This window comes from Palaemon carinicauda, chromosome 1, assembly GCF_036898095.1.
Source record: "Palaemon carinicauda isolate YSFRI2023 chromosome 1, ASM3689809v2, whole genome shotgun sequence".
NCBI lineage: Eukaryota > Metazoa > Arthropoda > Malacostraca > Decapoda > Palaemonidae > Palaemon > Palaemon carinicauda.
This window is the reverse complement of record NC_090725.1, coordinates 185,028,157-185,045,986: the sequence shown is the minus strand read 5'-3', so window position 1 is coordinate 185,045,986 and position 17,830 is coordinate 185,028,157. Positions and strand designations below refer to the sequence as shown.

Genomic DNA, 17,830 nt, shown 5'->3' with positions numbered 1-17,830 from the left:
CCTTTGAAAACGTCAGACATTAAGGAAAAGGTAAGTTTCAACTTTTTTGTTAATTAACTGTACAGTACACTTTATCTTTTTTTTCAGGGTATCAACCCTTAATTTAGGTGTACAGGTAACAATACACCTTCACTGATCCAAGAGCTTTACATACAGTACCGTAACTTTTATACAGTAGTAAAGAAAACGGACTGGTTTCTTAGGGCTTGGAGGGGATAACTAGGCTATAACTACATTATTGAATAATCTCATGGTGGTTTCTGGAATGGATTAGGCTGTTTTTAACGGTTGGGTTAATTATTGAATGATAGAAATGGCTGCATTGCATGTTTATTACTACAGTTTAGCGTGTTTATGAAAGAATTATGAAAGAAAAGGTGTCTTTTCGTGAGGCTTGGAACGGATTAGGCTATTTACATGTAAAACGCGACCCAGGATACGAAAAAATCAGCATACGAAACCGTATCCTGAACGGATTACTTTCATATGATGAGGCATCACTATATATATATATATATATATATATATATATATATATATATATATATATATATATATATATATATATATATATATATATATATATATATATATCACAAGCACACGTGATTTCAATCAATGTAAATATCACCCACGAATGGCATTTAATACCGAATTCTATCTTGGGAATATAAACTACTTCCACTAGGAATTCATTTTATGGTAACAGCTTCTGGCCGGGTGGAGATTCGAACCCCCACCTGTACGGCTGGAAACCATGCCTGCAGGGACACTACCGACTGAGCTATCAAGAGAGATAGCTCAGTCGGTAGTGTCCCTGCAGGCATGGTTTCCAGCTGTACAGGTGGGGGTTCGAATCTCCACCCGGCTACCGACTGAGCTATCAAGAGAGATAGCTCAGTTGGTAGTGTCCCTGCAGGCATGGTTTCCAGCTGTACATGTGGGGGTTCGAATCTCCACCCGGCCAGAAGCTGTTACCATAAAATGAATTCCAAGTGGAAGTATATTCCCAAGATAGAATTCGGTATTAAATGCCATTCGTGGGTGATATATATATATATATATATATATATATATATATATATATATATATATATATATATATATATATATATATATATATATATATATAAAAACATATATATAAACATATACATTCATATATATATATATATATATATATATATATATATATATATATATATATATATATATATATATATATATAAATATATATATATATATATATATATATATAAATATATATATATATATATATATATATTACAGTAGGGTCCCGAGATATGCGATTCCTCATTTATACGGTTGGTAGTTTAAAAAAAAAATTGTTTCTTCAAAGCTGTTCAAAGTCTGCAAGTCAAGCACTAAAAAATATATCAAATCTACTGTCTTTATAGGTATATTGGTAGCCCTAAATACAGTGCATGATAATAAATGTTACCAAACGATATTTATCTTACATTTTATTAACATAATTTCATGATAAATAGCCTCTTAAAGGATAAAATTCCATATCAATAATGAAATCAACTTTTAACTATGCAAATCCACCTGACAAAATGTAAACAGAATTGTGGTTACATTCTCGGCAATCTTTATCTTTCTCTAACCTTTCGATAATTTTAATGGTATTGTTAATGAAGGTATATTCAAGCATTATTTTTAATCAGTATAGAATATATAAAAGCTTTAGCTTTCCCTGTGGGTATTCAAGGTTTTCACACGCAGGCTGGGTTCGTTTATCGGCAGTGAATAGCGTAAATTTCGGTAACAAGTAGGCAATATTTTGTCATCTTCTAAACAGTATAGATTTGCTTTACAATGATTTGTTTTGTATAGTACAAGGTGTAATTATAAAATCCTCTCTCCAAGAGAGAGAGAGAGAGAGAGAGAGAGAGAGAGAGAGAGAGAGAGAGAGAGAGAGAGAGAGAGAGAGAGAGACTCAAATCTCTCTCTCTCTCTCTCTCTCTCTCTCTCTCTCTCTCTCTCTCTCTCTGTGTAAAAAATAAAATCTTAGTTCACATATTATAACCTGAGTTTAAGAATGAAATTAACATGACTATTATTAGTTGCGGTGATCATTTCCTCGCTTCAAGTGGTACAAGAAACAAAAACATGACATTCGATTATAACAGCCGATTCTCTCTCTCTCTCTCTCTCTCTCTCTCTTTCTCTCTCTCTCTCTCTCTCTCTCTCTCTCTCTCTCTCTCTCTCTCTCTCTCTCTCTCTCTCCGGTGTTATACAATACTTACATATACTCTGCATGAAGAACCCAAAATAGGTTTTATTAAAAAGCGTCAATTAAATATAAAACAAAAAATTATACCGAGTATAAATCCATTTCAATCGTAGCTTAAAATATGACATCCGATTCCGTCAGCAAACCACTATTATTAGGAAACTTCACTTTATTCTAGAAAATTGCTACTATTTAAATAGTTAATTGTGCTTTAAGAAAACCCTGTACTTTTGTTTTAAATTTCGGAAATGTTTTATAAATCGAGTATTGTTGACTTATTTTTGTTTAACTTTTGGCTGTGATCAGATCAGCTGATGTCTAGCTCTCGCTCTTAAGAATATGAGCGTACGAATAAAATAACAAAGCATTGTTTATACCATTTCTTAACTTATTCAAACCATCTATACAGTTAATATTACATAAGCACCAATGTCTTATAACCTATCATATTTATTGTTTATTACATTTAAAACCATCGTATTTCTCTCTCTCTCTCTCTCTCTCTCTCTCTCTCTCTCTCTCTCTCTCTCTCTCTCTCTCTCTCTCTCTCTCTCTCGGCTACCTTTCGCTACTCCCCTCATTTCTCTCGGCTACCTTTCGCTACTCCCCTCATTTCTCTCGGCTACCTTTCGCTACCCCCCTCATTTCTTACCTCTCTCTATCTCTCTAACAAAGGAAATCTTCGTTGTTTCACAAAGTTCAGTTTTATTTAAAATCAAGCATGATTCAATTTTCCTTACTTCTCCAATCTCGCACCTTCTCTATCGTATCGAACGTTCTAGCGGTAACCTAATTGTTCGATGATTTTAAAAACTGGCCTGGGACTTTCTTCTTCTTTTACCTTTTTTACCAAATGGTTCCATAATTGAGGTGGGTACAAGTTGACTTATAACTGCAGCTAAGAAAAGTATTTTGGATATGGAAAGGACAATTATCTTTCGTAACAGTTTAGAATTATCGTAAATTACCATACTGTTAATAGAGGCTCTTTGCTATTGTTGATAAACTTATGAAAAAAAGTTTTCCTGCTTTGGTACGATTTTAGGAATTTATATGGATACGGTAAGTAAAATATTTGTAATAACATAATGTTTACTAAATGCTTTTAATATCAATAGTTATCACTTTGATCATGCGTGTTTAATGCGTTTGTTTGTTTATTATGATCGAAGATGGAGCGTACAGTAAATAAATGGAAGGTTTCCGTTCCAGGCGGCGTCATAAAGGAAAACGTTTTTTCATTTATTTCGAAGTTCTAAAAAAAATTAAGTAGAACAACTTTGGTAATAACAAAATCATCATATAAAACTAACCTATAAGATGTGTAAATGCGTTCGTTTCTTCGTTATGATCAGAGATAAACGTAAACAAAACAATGGTTGTCATTTTTCATTGTAGTTTTTGGCATGTTTAGGAAACTCGTGATATGAAATCTCCTTTATTTTGATAATTTAGGATTTTCAATGATACAACAAAAGCTACTCTATACAGTGATGGTTTTGCTATTCACCAGTTGTCTTATACAATAGATATGACAAACATTAAAATTTGTCTGTATTTTGGGTCCTGTTATAACGAGAAATATACGGTGTTTACACACATCCTGGTTGCAACTTTAACCTTTTTTCAAGTTATTACAACTTTAAAGTATATTAAATGTTTGATTTATTTACAAAAACAATTTGATAGTATAAAATAATACAGTATAGTATATACAAAAGTATTGGAAATGGGTGGTAAACACGTTTGAATAGGCAAGTTGCTGGTTGCCATGGCCCAAATGTAATTATTTCTGTTAGTTGTTTGTTTCAAATTATGCGATTTTCCATTTATACGAGGTCATTGATCAACCAAATTTTTGCATAATTTGGGACCCTACTGTATATATATATATATATATATATATATATATATATATATATATATATATATATATATATATATATATATATATATATATATATATATATATATATATATATATATATATACACACACACACATATATATCATATATATATCAATAAATATATGTATATACTGTATATATATATAAATATATATATATATATATATATATATATATATATATATATATATATGTGTGTGTGTGTGTGTGTGTATACAATGGAACCTATACATACGATCTTAATTTGTTTCGGGAACTGCTTCGTATGTAAAAAAATCGTATATTGGAGCAAATATTCCCGTAATACACTGTAATTTGTATAATTCGTTCCACAGCCCAAAAACCTATGATAACTCCTTAATAAATTCCTACAAATAGTTACACATACAATTAATACAATTGCATTATACAGAAAGATGTAAAAAAGAATAAAGAAATAAATAAAAAAGGGGTTTTTATTATCCTTTTACCTTAGAGATAGGCCAACGCAGGTGTAGAAATTGAAAGCAGGAGGAGACGGAAGGTCGGCGAGAAGGTAGGGATGGGGACTGCGATAACGTACCATAATTTACTCTAACTTACACTACGTGAACTTTAACATAACTTAGCTTATTTATTTTTTTAACTTTTATATTTTTTTTTTAAATTTCCATCACTTTCACTCAATTCAGTCTTAGTTTTCTTTGCTTCACTTTCTTTCTCTTCATCACGATAACTAGACTTTCGTAGATTTTTTAAAGAAACTATCAGGCGAAAGTTGCTTGGTACGGCTTTTCAGATTTTTTTTTGTAAACAAACATCATCGAATTGCGAAGCTACACAGCAAACCTGAATTTTCTGTGGGTGATGCTTATCAATAAAATCAACCACGTGTTGATGCTATGCCAACATCTGTTTTATTTCAGACGAACTTAGGATGTGATCTATCTCCTCGATCTCCTCCGACTCACTCAACTGCGCTTGGAACTCATCATGCTGCATGGCATGCAGCTCCTTGAATTTCTCGGTGGTGGGCTCTTCATGATGCTCATCAACGAGTTCGGTGATGTCATCTTCATCCACCTCCAGACCCATGGACTTGCCAAGGGATACAATCTCTTCTACGTCTTCGTCTACGGCAAGCATAGGTTCAGGCTCGGGGTCAAAATCTTCCAAATCTCTTGGAGAAACAGCATCAGGCCAAAGCTTCTTCCAAGCTGAATTCAGTGTCCCATGAGTTACTCCCTCCCATGCCTGATCTATGATCTTCAAGCAGTGCACAATATTGAAATGGCTCCTCCAAAATTCAAGCAAAGTTAAGTTGGTGCTTTGTGAGACATTAAAGCACTGCTTAAATAAGTGCTTGGTGTAGAGCTTATTAAAATTAGAGATGACTTGCTGGTCCATGGGCTGGAGGATATGGGTGGTGTTCAGTGGAAGATACAGCACTCTGATGAATTTGAACTGGTCGATGATATCATCTTCGAGTCCTAGGGGGTGAGCGGGTGCAATATCCAAGCAAAGCAAGCACTTCAAAGGCAAATTCCTCTCCTGAAGGTACTTCTTGACAGCAGAACCAAAAACTAGGTTTACCCATTAAAACAGAGAAATGCCTAGTAACCCAAGCCTTAAAATCAGCACGCCACAAAACATGCAGCATGTCCTTATTGATTCTATGTACCCTAAATGCCCTAGGGTTTTCGGAATGATAAACCAATAACGGCTTTATTTTGCAGTTCCCACTGGCGTTGGCAAATAGAGCAATTCTCAACCTATCCTTCATAGGCTTATGTCCAGGCATTTTCTTCTCTTCCGCGGTAATGTATGTTCGACTAGGGATCTTTTTCCGAAACAGACCAGTTTCATCAAAATTGAAAACTTGCTGCTCTACGTAGCCTTCATCCTCCACGATCTTTTCGAACTTCTTAACAAAATCGTTAGCAGCCTTGGTGTCCGAACTTGAAGCCTATCCATGACAAACAACTGAAAGAATTCCGGTCCGTCTCTTAAATTTTTCGAACCAACCCACCATTGTACATTAACCCTTTTACCCCCAGGCTATTTGGAACTTTCCAACCCTTTACCCCCAGGGGTTATTTTTTATTCAAGCACATTTTGCAATATAATTTATCTAAATTGCTCTAACAGCCTTAATTTTTGTCATAGAGAGGCCAGGTTGGTCTCATTCTCTTGGAAAATGCCTGAAGTTTCTGAAAAAATTATCAAAAATATACAAAAAAAAAGAAAAAATATAAATAGCAGTTTTTTGCAAGGACGTACCGGTACGTCCATAGGGGTAAAGGGATGGGTTTTATGAAATGTACCAGTATGTCCTTTGGGGGTAAAAGTGTTAAAAAAAATGTTAAGAAAAGTTCTGGAAATGATGATAATGTAATATATAGCATTCCTTGTTCAGTGTAACTTATTCTATGTTGGCCAAACATCCAAAAGTATCCCAGTCAGATTAAAAGAGCATCAGGTGGCCGTCTCCAGGGGTTTTCTTAATAATGCCTTGGCCTCCCACTGGTTAGAGTCAAGTCACAGAATTGGATGGTCAAAGGCAGAAAAAGTAATCCATGTAAATGACTATTTCCAAAGGAATATTGTTAAATTCCTTTTTAATCTCCTATACTCAAGGTAGAAATTTGAATCTAAGCCCAGGTTTGTTTTCCGTTAATCCAGTATTATCCTTTTACCTAAAATTGGACTTCTCCGGATTTATTAAGAAACTCCCTACACTCACTACACACTTTAACTCTGTCACACCGTTGGCCACTGCAAAAAGGACATAAGGTGTGAGGGTCCGTTTCGACCGCCGACATATATGTACCACAAGGGCGGTCAGGTAATCCAGGACACTTCCACATAGTCGAAGCAAACTTCCAAGCACACTGAAAAGAAAAAGCAAAAAAAGATCAAAGGCTGTCAATAAGCGAGGGTGGGAGCAGAAACGTCTGTTCATCACCCGAGCCAAAAGCAAAGTGAGCTAGTCACAGGTGTGTGAGGGGGGGAGGGATAGCTAGCTACCCCTCCCTACCCCCTTGCTAACTAGCGAGGGTGTAGTAAACCCTCGTTAAAATTCTAATGGCTCGTCATTTCAGCTACGCCGAAAGTAATACCCATAATAAATAGCATGGTTTGTATTTCGGTTACGGAACAAATAGAACATCTCTCAATACACTTGAAGTTAAACAACAAATATGGAAAAATCCTTCCCAGATCTATTTTCCACCTAAAAAATCAAGTATTGGAAAGAAAAATTGGCAATAATGCTCATTCTAAAATTATATAAATATCTAATTACATAGATTGTCATTTAATTAAACCAGACTAATAAGTTTTAAAAAATTAATCTCAAAGGCTGGCCATGAAAGTTTATCTATAATCCTCAAATCTAATTCTAAAATCTAAACCCTATTGCACAATACCAAAGGTTTTACAGAAACTGAAAGGGAGTGCATTTAGTAAACAATACTTTCTGAATCTTACTGATTTTCTTTAAATTTAGAATGCTCATTTTATTTTGTATTTCTTCAATGTTTTACAGATGCAGTATATGTTTACATCAAGGCAGATACTTACATAAATGGGCAGCAGACACTATATCATTTTCTTCCATGTAATATGAAATGCATCCATTAATGATAGAGGGCATACTCATCCCATTTTCTTTCAGTTGCAGAATAACAGGCTCTTCATCCTTATCTTTCTCCAGAAGTGATGGCATGATATACTGACGGCAAGTATCGAGACTTACCGGGACTTCCAAAGCTATCATTTCAGAAATAGTTCTGTATATATCTGAAATAATAAACCATATAAAAACCCAAGTGATCTTTTGTATTCCTGCAAAGACAGCAATTAAATGATTAATAATATGCAGTATACTTAACACAGATTTTTGAAACACTCGTCTCAAGAGATATTTGTCTACCATCTAAAAAGCTACTCCAAGCCCAAGGGCAAATAAAATCAATAATGTCAGTTGTTTGTGTTAAATGAATTATAGCGGTTATTAGGAAAACGTTTCCAAAAGCCTTCAAATAATTAAAAAATAATAACATCACTTTCATACTAGAGTATGAATAATACAAATTTTATACAATTTGTTTTTCCTAGCTAGACAATCATGAGTCATTTATATGGGTTTCTTCTAGTTTCGTTTGATTGCATCATGCTTCAATGCTGGGCAACTATTGTTGCTTAGCATCAAAATTTTTATATATCATCAAATATATCAGCAAGTATTCAACTTCCAAGGCATTTTCACTAGCATTAGGATAGATCCCAAGTGAAGGCTTCAAGTCCAATCAAGATCACCATCCGCCTTAATGACCTTTACATATACTTATAATGCAGAAAATAATGATGCCTAAGATAAGAATAGCTACGTGTCCCATAAGAGCTTATAGTTGGATTACTTATGATGCAGCAACAATAGGGTCCACAGAAAGGGTGTCTGAAGACCTGTGTGTGCAATATTTAAGGTAATTGTTTTTAGAAAAATGGTTTGTCTATTCCAAACACCACATTTCAGAACTTGTGCTACAGAGTGGTTTTTGTGGAACGCTAGAATTGCGGCAAGCTTACGTATATCATGTGCTCGAAGGGAGGGGGCTTAGAGATACTTCCCCTGAGAATTTATAGGCTCTCATGATTGTTTCTCTCAAACAGAAAGAAATTGTGTTTCTGGAAACTTTCTTTTGGAGTGGCCAGTGCTCACAAACAAATTGGAGATTTTAGGCCTAAGATACAGCTTTCTTTTACAATTTTTACATACTACTCTTACGAAACATATTAATATGTCATCAGGGTCATCAGTTCCCTCTTTGAGAGAGAAGATTGTAAAAGAGTCAAATCTAAGATCATTATCAACTGAATGTTGGGTTTTAGTCACATTCTGAAATATAAGACAAGGATAATGTTCTCCACCCTCTGGAATGTGACTTAAGATGAGATAGACCATGTGATTTGCTTACTCTCTTGACTGAAGCTAGGGCAAGGAGGAAGACAGTTTTTAAGGTAAGGTCGCTGTCTAAAGCTTTATGCATAGATTCGTATCGGGCTTGTTTTAAGGCCCGTAAAACTTATGTCACGTCCCAGCAAGGGGGTTTGAGTTATCGAGGAGGGTAAGACTACTCAAACTTACTAATCAGAGCCGAGAGTTATAAAGAATTTGAGAGATCAAGCCCTTCCAGTTCGAATACCTGGCCCAAGGCTGAGAGGTAGCCTTCCACCGCAGTGATTGAAAGAGCCTTATTTTTCTTTAGGAACACCAAAAAGTCTGCAATCAGGGGAATAGTGTTTTTGAGTGGAGGAATATTCCCCCTATGACAACAATCAAAGAAGATTTTCCACTTTGCTTGATAAACTGCTGCAGAAGACATTCGGAGTTATCCGGAAAGATGCTTCCCAGTTAGTCTCAAAAAGCCTTTCTTTTGAAGGAGACGTTGGATAGTCTTCATCTGTAAAGGGATAGACAATGAACTGTTTCATGGAACTTTCTTATGAGAGGTTAGCGTAGCAGATTTGACCATTAGGTTTGACCGTTTTGGAAGTTCTCTTGGCACTTCTGTGAGAAGTTCCAACAGGTCTGAATACCATTCTACTTCTGGCCACTTTGAAGCGACTTGCGTTACTTTGACTTCCTTCGATGTTCGGATTCTGTTCAATGTTTGACGAATCAGAGAGATCTGTGGGAAGGCATAAAAGTCTAGTCCATCCAGTGGGTGTTGAAATGCATCTTCCATCTAAACATGTCCAGAAATGGGAACCACCACTGTCAAAAGTCTCTTCGCCATTTAAAAAAGCAAAGACCATTCTGAAGTAACTGTCGTCCCTTGACAGCTCAGATGGTCTCCAATGACTTTCCTCTTCCCTAGGATAAACCTCGCTGAGAGAGACCGCCTGGAACTGCACCCACTTGATTATCTCTAATGCTAGATTGCAAGGCAAGAGAGAAGGTGTATGTCCTTGTTTAGAGAAGTAGGTCACCACCGTGGATTTGCCAATCATCAACACCTCGGAGTGACCTTTTTAACTTTTTAAAGTTTTTGAAAAGTTGCGCTACTTTCATTTCCAGAAAGTTTATGTGAGGGGTCTTGTCCTTTCCTGACCATGGGCCTGAGATCTGCTCCTTTCCTAGGTGAGCACCACACCCCTGGCAAAATGTATCTGTAAACAGGAGTAATTGAGGAGGAACCTGAAAGGATGTTTCTGCTAATAGGTCTTTTACCATCTCTTGAGGTACCTGCGACTACTGGTTCTTTTAGTGTCTAATGTAGGGCGAGAAATAAACCCCTAAAAGTAAAAGCCCACTGCATCAAGGGGAGATATATTGTCCACAAAGAGATGACTTTCTTTAATGAGGAGAAATGGCCAAGTAGCTTCTGCCTAGAGTGTGCAGGAAGGGTTTTTACATTTCAGAAAGTTTGCTGCAATACTCTGAACCTCGAGATTCTGTCGGCTGATGGAAAGAATCTGGCTTGAGCTGAGTCTATATACATAACCAGGTACATGATGGACTGCTGGGGGATGAGGCTGGACTTCTGCAGGCTAAGTTGGATCTCAAACTCCTTTCACAGATCTAGGAGTAGGTTTCTTTGTTTTAACGGGAGAGGTCGGGATTCTGCTATAAAAAGCCAGTCGTCTAAGTATCTCAGGAGCCTGATGGCCATGGCATGACCCAAGGCTAAGACAAGGGTAGAGATCTTGGTGAAAACCTAGGGGGTTGTTGATAGGCAGAAGGACAGCACCCTGAACAGAAAAATTTGTCTCGAAAGGGAAAGATTAGGTATTTCCTCGAGGCAGGATGGATAGGGACCTGAAAGTAGACCTCTTTCAGCTCTATGGTCAGAAGGTAATCGTTCTTCCTGTAGCCTGTGGAACGGAGGCTGGGGTCTCCATTTTGAACTTCATATGTAGTACAGAGTGGTTCAAGAGGGAGAGATTAATGACGAAGCCTGGAGGGTTACTTGAAACTTCTTCCACAGCTCCTTTTCGATCGTCCAAGGGTCGGCCCCAAAGTCCTACCATCTTAGCCCCGAAACAATGGAGGAAAGATTATGCAGTCTCTCTGCTGGTACCGATGGAACTTGATTAGTCACATCAGCGTCAATGGGAAGTGGAGTCTGCAAAACACCAGTGTACTTAAAAACGTCTCTGGCACTACAGAAGAAACGGCGGGAGTTTTGAAGATCTACTGCCGTAATGCGAGTTTACTGATGCAGACTCGAGTATTCAGAAAGTCTAGCATATCTTTAGTTAAGATTACAAAGCGCCACATCGAACTTGTGTCTGAGGCTATGAGAACGTGGGAAGATAAGAGTCAATAGAGCACTGTCTATTAGCAATCTGCACAAGTGGAGGCTCATCCAATCCATCCAAACGACTGATGAGGCTCATAATCTTAATAAAGTGTGGGACTTCTGAGCTTGACACTGGGACTCAACGGGAGTTAAAAGAGCAGAGCTCATATTCCCATGCAGTCATTAATAGTTGTAATGTAATGATTCGGATGCTCCGTTTCAAAGGTTGTTGAGTTCTTGACCACTTCACTACAATGACGTCATTATACATCAAAACATGCTTCGTAATATACACCGTGAAGTTGTGATACATCATCATCATTACAGTTAAAGATCAAACTCCTTTCTTAGCCAACCAACAAAGTTTTTGGGATTCTAGCCTTTATTTTTCAATATATTAGAACTATCTTATATTTTTTTTTTTATCATATGATAAGACACCATTTTCTCTAGCCAACTGTGACATTTACTACCTGAGGTATTATTCCCTGACACCCCCAGATTGGTGACAAAGGGATCTTCACATCCCACCTCACCATCAACCAAAATACTTGCGATTCTAGTCCTTATCAATTATTATGTAAGGTCTATTCAGTGTATTTCTATACTGGCATGAGAGGTTGAAATCACAAAGACTTACAACATAGTGTTCTTCATTTCTCCTCCTCTCACTACAAGTCACACCCATAAGAGACAAAAACATTTTACCAGCAGTGCCAAGTTGTTGACACATGACGAGATTTGTCTTTTTCTCACTTTATTGCTTTTTTCTTATTTATCATTTCTACAAAATATCACCATCTTCATGTTTAACATATTTCATTTTAAAACTGTTCATTGTTTTCAGGAGTAAAAGTTAGCCTATTGTCATTACTTCCATTTATTGTTATTCTAAGCAGTATTCATATTCTTAAATGCGCAGTCTCTATTTCCTAGCCCTTAAAATATCCGAAACAGGAATGATCCTACTCATAGTGACAGTCACACGTAAGGTGGAATGAGAGACGAACGAAAGCTTCAGAGTGGGCAGCTGTTACAAGAGGATAACCACAAAAATCCATCCTTGGCCAATTGCTATTTCTGATCTACATCAACAACATAGATTTAGGATTGCCTAATAAAAAGGCCAAATTTGCCAACGATAGTAAACTAGGCATAAATGTTGAAAACTCAAAAGAGGTAGAAGCCTTAAAAGAGGATCGAATGAAGCTAGGAAAATGGTACAGAAAATAGCAAATTCCTTTCAACTGTGGGAAAAGCAGAGTCAAACATAAAGGTTATAGTAACCCACAATTACATTACTCACTGCTTGGTAATGAAATAGAAAGGGTAGACCAGGAAGAAGATCTCGGCATTATAATCAGCAAGGATTACAAGTTAACAAAATAGAGCATAAAGCTGAAATAAAAGCACAACAACTAATAGGTAGTATAGAGAGAAAATTCAAATATAGAAACAAAGACACTGTACTACAGCTGTACACATCACTAGTAACACCCCATCTAGAACATTTTAGAGTCCACTTCTGGGCTCCCAAGTATTCAGAAAGTTTTACTGGAAGCAGTAAAACCTAGAGCCACTAAACTAGTTCCAACACTAAGGCAATTTGGATATATACGGAGGATGGAACTTTTGAACTTATTTCATCTACAAACTTGCAACTAAGGAGACAGGTAATAGAGGCAATCAAAATTCTTAAGGAATAACAAATAAAGATCACAATAATCTCGTTACGCTTAGCTAAAATCAGTCCAGATGTAAAAGATAAACAATGTTTTGATTATGGGAATACTAATATTACTCAATATTATTATTATCACTTGCTAAGCTACAACCCTAGTTGGAAAAACAAGATATTATAAGCCCAGGGGCCCCAACAGGTTAAGTATCCCAGTGAGGAAAGGAAACTAGGAAAAATAAAATATTTTAAGAAGAGTAACATCAAAATATATATTTCCTAAATAAACTTTGAAAACTTTAATAAAACTAGAAGAAAAATTAGGTAGAATAGTGTGCCCGAGTGTACCCTAAAGCAAGAGAACTCTAACCCAAGACAGTGAAAGACCATGGTACAAAGGCTATGGCACTATCCAAAACCAGAGAAGAATGGTTTGATTTAGGAATGTCCTTCTCCTAGAAGAGCTGCTTACCATAGCTAAAGAGTCTCTTCTACCCTTACCAAGAGGAAAGTAGCCACTTAACAATTACAGTGCAGTAGTTAACCCCAAGGGTGAAAAGGAATTGGTTGGCAATCTCAGTGTTGTCAGGTGTATGAGGATAGGGGAGAATCTGTAGGGAATAGGCCAGACTATTCAGTGTATGTGTGGGCAAAGGAAAGTAAACGTAACCAGAGAAAAGGATCCAATGCAGTACTATCTGGCCAGTCAAAGGACCCCTTACCTCTTCAGCGGTAACGCATTGAATGGGGATTTTAATATCAATTGTTAGCCTTTTGAAAGGAAATTACACTATTTTCCCATTCGCTTTCTGCCAGATATATGACGTCACCAGGCATATGATATGAACTCAACTGATATTAAAAATTTTCTTAATGCATCTTTTAATTAATATGGATACTGTATACAGTATTATCAATAAAAGAAAATAACTGACTAAGGAAAATTAGTTCAATTTTATAAAAGAAAAGATTATTTTCTAAGAAAATATTTGTCCAATGAGTGTACTATTTCCAACAGACTTGTGACGTCATCACATTGAAGAAAGTGGTTATAAAGTCGAACAGTCGGAAGTCGACAACTACCTGTACCTGCACAGTATTATCTGATATAAAATGGAGTTCTGTATAACGCATAGTTTTAGTATAAAAAAATTAGGCTGGATACTAGTGCGTGGTCTGTCCAGATAATTGTTTGAAGTAGGTAGGCATTTTTAAGTCTTATCGGGGACAAAGCTCTAGATGTTTGAATACCCTCATAATAAAGAGATGACAAGTCTAGTGAAGGGTCCTGGGAACTCGTCGAAAGAGATCTCTGACGAGGACCCCTAGGCGTAAAAGGCAGGCCTTGCGCGTTATTTTGAGCTGGAGACTGGTAATATGGGTCTTTCAATAAGGCTGCCTCAGTACAGGGGGAAATAACAGGCTCTAGTCTAGGTTCTGACGGGAATGCAAAATAATTTCACTGCTCTAATTGGAGGCACCTCTTAGGGGGAAAAATCTTATCTCTATAATATGCTTACAGTAAATCTCTACTCAGCACATTCTAGGGGGGAGGGAGATCTAGACAGAACAAGATATTCAGACAGATGGAACATCTTGTCATTGCTCACAGAAGACGAAGAAGGGGAACAAACTCTCTTAAACGTTTCCAGCAGCGAGAACGGTATCTCTCCCACAAGGATGATCACTCCCTACAGCACTCACATGGTGATTCCACAGAACATCGGTTACTCCTACAGGAAGGACAGACCGGGTGTGGATCTACTTTTACTTGGCTCATAAATGTACTACAGGGGCAACCATCCAGACCAGGGCAGCAACGCATCAAATTCGACATAAGAGTCTTAAGGCACACACTCATAATCTCACAAATATTGATAGAATACAAGTTATCAGTGAATAGTAACACAAGAGACACAAGCACTATAAGGGTACAATGAGGGCAATGCAGACGTCTGATCACAGTGAGGAAGTAGGCACATCCTACCTACTTCATGACCAGTAGTATTGTGAAGAAGCTATATGAACAAGCGTTATACGACATACGCAGCAGTTGCCTAGCAACGAAATATGATGCAATCAAACCAATTTTCTTTGAATTGTTTGGTCGTAGAAAACGAAACTAGAGGTAACCCATTTAAATGACTCGGAAGTTTGTATCTGCATGGGAATAAACCGAACTCTCCAAATTGAAATTTGAACTTAAAGCGTCATTTAGTTTTTATATTGACATATAAAAATTTTAAAGCATTCAAACTAAGCAAAACATGGTCCATAACTGTTGCCAATACATTAAACCCTTGACAGGTGATAATTCAAATCTTAAGAATTAAGAAGTTTATAAATATAAGGTATGCATAAATACTCACTCTCTTTATCTCCTTCACTTGCATAGCATACCAAGACTGGCCAAAAATAGTGAGATCTCAAAGTGCCCCCATCTTCCACAATCACGCGCATTAGAGCCAATGCCAAGTCTGCTCTTCCCATTGAGAGAGCAAATTGCAAGGCTCTCTCCATAGCAAAGATATTCAAACCTTCTCTCTTCATCTTCTGGCAGTACTGAACTACAGTAACAACCGAATACTGAAAGAAAAAAATGACACTGACAACTTTCAAAGAAAATTTTACTAGTAGCGGGGTGTTAAAAATCTCCCAGTTTAAAAATACTAAAGAAAAATTGAAAATAGTTACAGTAATTGGAATGTTAGAAACATGAACCAGATTGGGAAGTTACAGCAAGTTGTGAGTGAATTAATGAAATATAGTTTGCATATCTTGGCCCTAAGTGAAACACACTGTAAGAGGATTGGTAAGGAAACTTTAGACCCAGGGAATATAATTATTTACTCAGGAAGATCAGATGGAGATGGAAGAGAAGGGGTAGGAATGATGATGACACCAAAAGCAGAAAAGACATTAACCGAGTGGAGAGCAGTAAATAGTAGATTGTTACGAGCAAAGTTCAAATCAAAACAGTGCAATATGAGTATTATAGTTTGCTATGCCCCAACAAATGATTTCCCAGAAGAAAGGAAAGATGAATACTATGAAGAACTGCAAAGGATAATAGATGAGATACTTGAGAGAGATCTGAAAATAGTGATTGGCAACTTCAATGCTAAAGTAGGAAGAAATAATCAAGGGATAGAGAATGTGATGGGTGTCGAGGATCTTGGCAAAGTTGCAAATGAAAATGGAGCACATCTCATAAATTTTTGTTCAGCAAACAATTTTGTCATTGGAGGTACTCTGTTCCAACATAAGAACATCCACAAGTATACATGGACTTCATCATGTGGCAATTGCAAAAATCAGATAGATCATATTGCCATTAATAAATAGAGGAAGAGGACTCTGAGAAATGTCAGAAGCTATAGAGGAGCCGATATTGGTAGTGATCACCAGCTCCTCATTGCCACACTAAAATTGAAACTTAAGAGCACCCAACAGAAAGATAGATAGAATACCTAGGTATGATAAAACTAAGCTTCTGGAGGAAAAGCACAGAAAAACATTAGCAATTGAATGTAGGAAATGATTTGCAGTCTTAGGAGACTTTAATAGAAGAACAACAGACAATTAATGAGGAATGGTGTAATATTAAGAACATATATCAGTCAGTTGGTAGGGAAGTCTTGGGACAAACAGTTACAAGGAGAAAGCCATGGATATCGAATGATACTTGGGATACTATAAAAACGACACAGACAGAAAATGATTGTTGAAAGTTTACGAGGAAGTAATGATAATTACAAGGTAGAGCATGCTAAGTATTCCAGTATTGACAGCGAGGTAAAAATAAAAGCCAGAAATGACTGGAGAGAGTATTTAGACAGTAAAGCAGATGAGGCCGACAAAGCTATGAATTCAGGAAGTGACTATGGTGTGAAAATTGATCATAGAGTTATTAATGAAATCTCAACGGGGGCAAAGAAGCAGCATATATCATTATTATTATTACTATTATTACTAGCCAAGCTACAACCCTAGTCGGAAAAGCTAGATTCTATAAGACCAAAGGCTCCAACAGGGAAAAGTAAGTCCAGTGAGGAAAGGAAATAAGGAAATAAATAAATGATGAGAACAAATTACCAACAAATCATTCTAAAAATTGTAACAACGTCAAAACAGATATATCATATATAAACTATAAAAAGACTTATGTAAGCCTGTTCAACATAAAATCGTTTGTTGCAACTTTGAACTTTTGAAGTTCTACTGATTCAACTACCTGATTAGGAAGATCATTCCACAACTTGATCACAGCTGGAATAAAACTTCTGGAATAGTGTGTAGTATTGAGCCTCATGAAGGAGAAGGCCTGGCTATTGGAATTAACTGCCTGCCTAGTATTACAAACACGATGGAATTGTGTAGGAAGATCTGAATGTAATGAATGGTCAGAAAAATGAAAAATCTTATGCAACATGCATAATGAACTAATTGAACGACAGTGCCAAGGATTAATATCTAGATCAGGAATAAGAAATTCAATAAATCATAAGTTTCTGTCCAACAAATTAAGATGAGAATCAACAGCTGAACACCAGACAGGAGAACAATACTCAAAACAAGGTAGAATGAAAGAATTAAAACACTTCTTCAAAACAGATTGATCACCAAAAATCTTGAAAGACTTTCTCAATAAGCCAATTTTTTTGTGCAATTGAAGGAGACACAGACCTTATATGTTT

General features: G+C 36.5%; 1 protein-coding gene across 1 annotated transcript in view; it reads right to left on the bottom strand.

Moving 5' to 3' along the window:
- Nucleotides 1-17,830, bottom strand: part of LOC137652976 (leucine-rich PPR motif-containing protein, mitochondrial-like) — a 438,837-nt gene that overhangs the window by 204,464 nt on the left and 216,543 nt on the right. Inside the window, 2 exon segments of the mRNA XM_068386371.1 lie at nucleotides 7,731-7,949; nucleotides 15,503-15,719. Of these exon segments, the coding sequence (XP_068242472.1) occupies nucleotides 7,731-7,949; nucleotides 15,503-15,719 (436 nt within the window).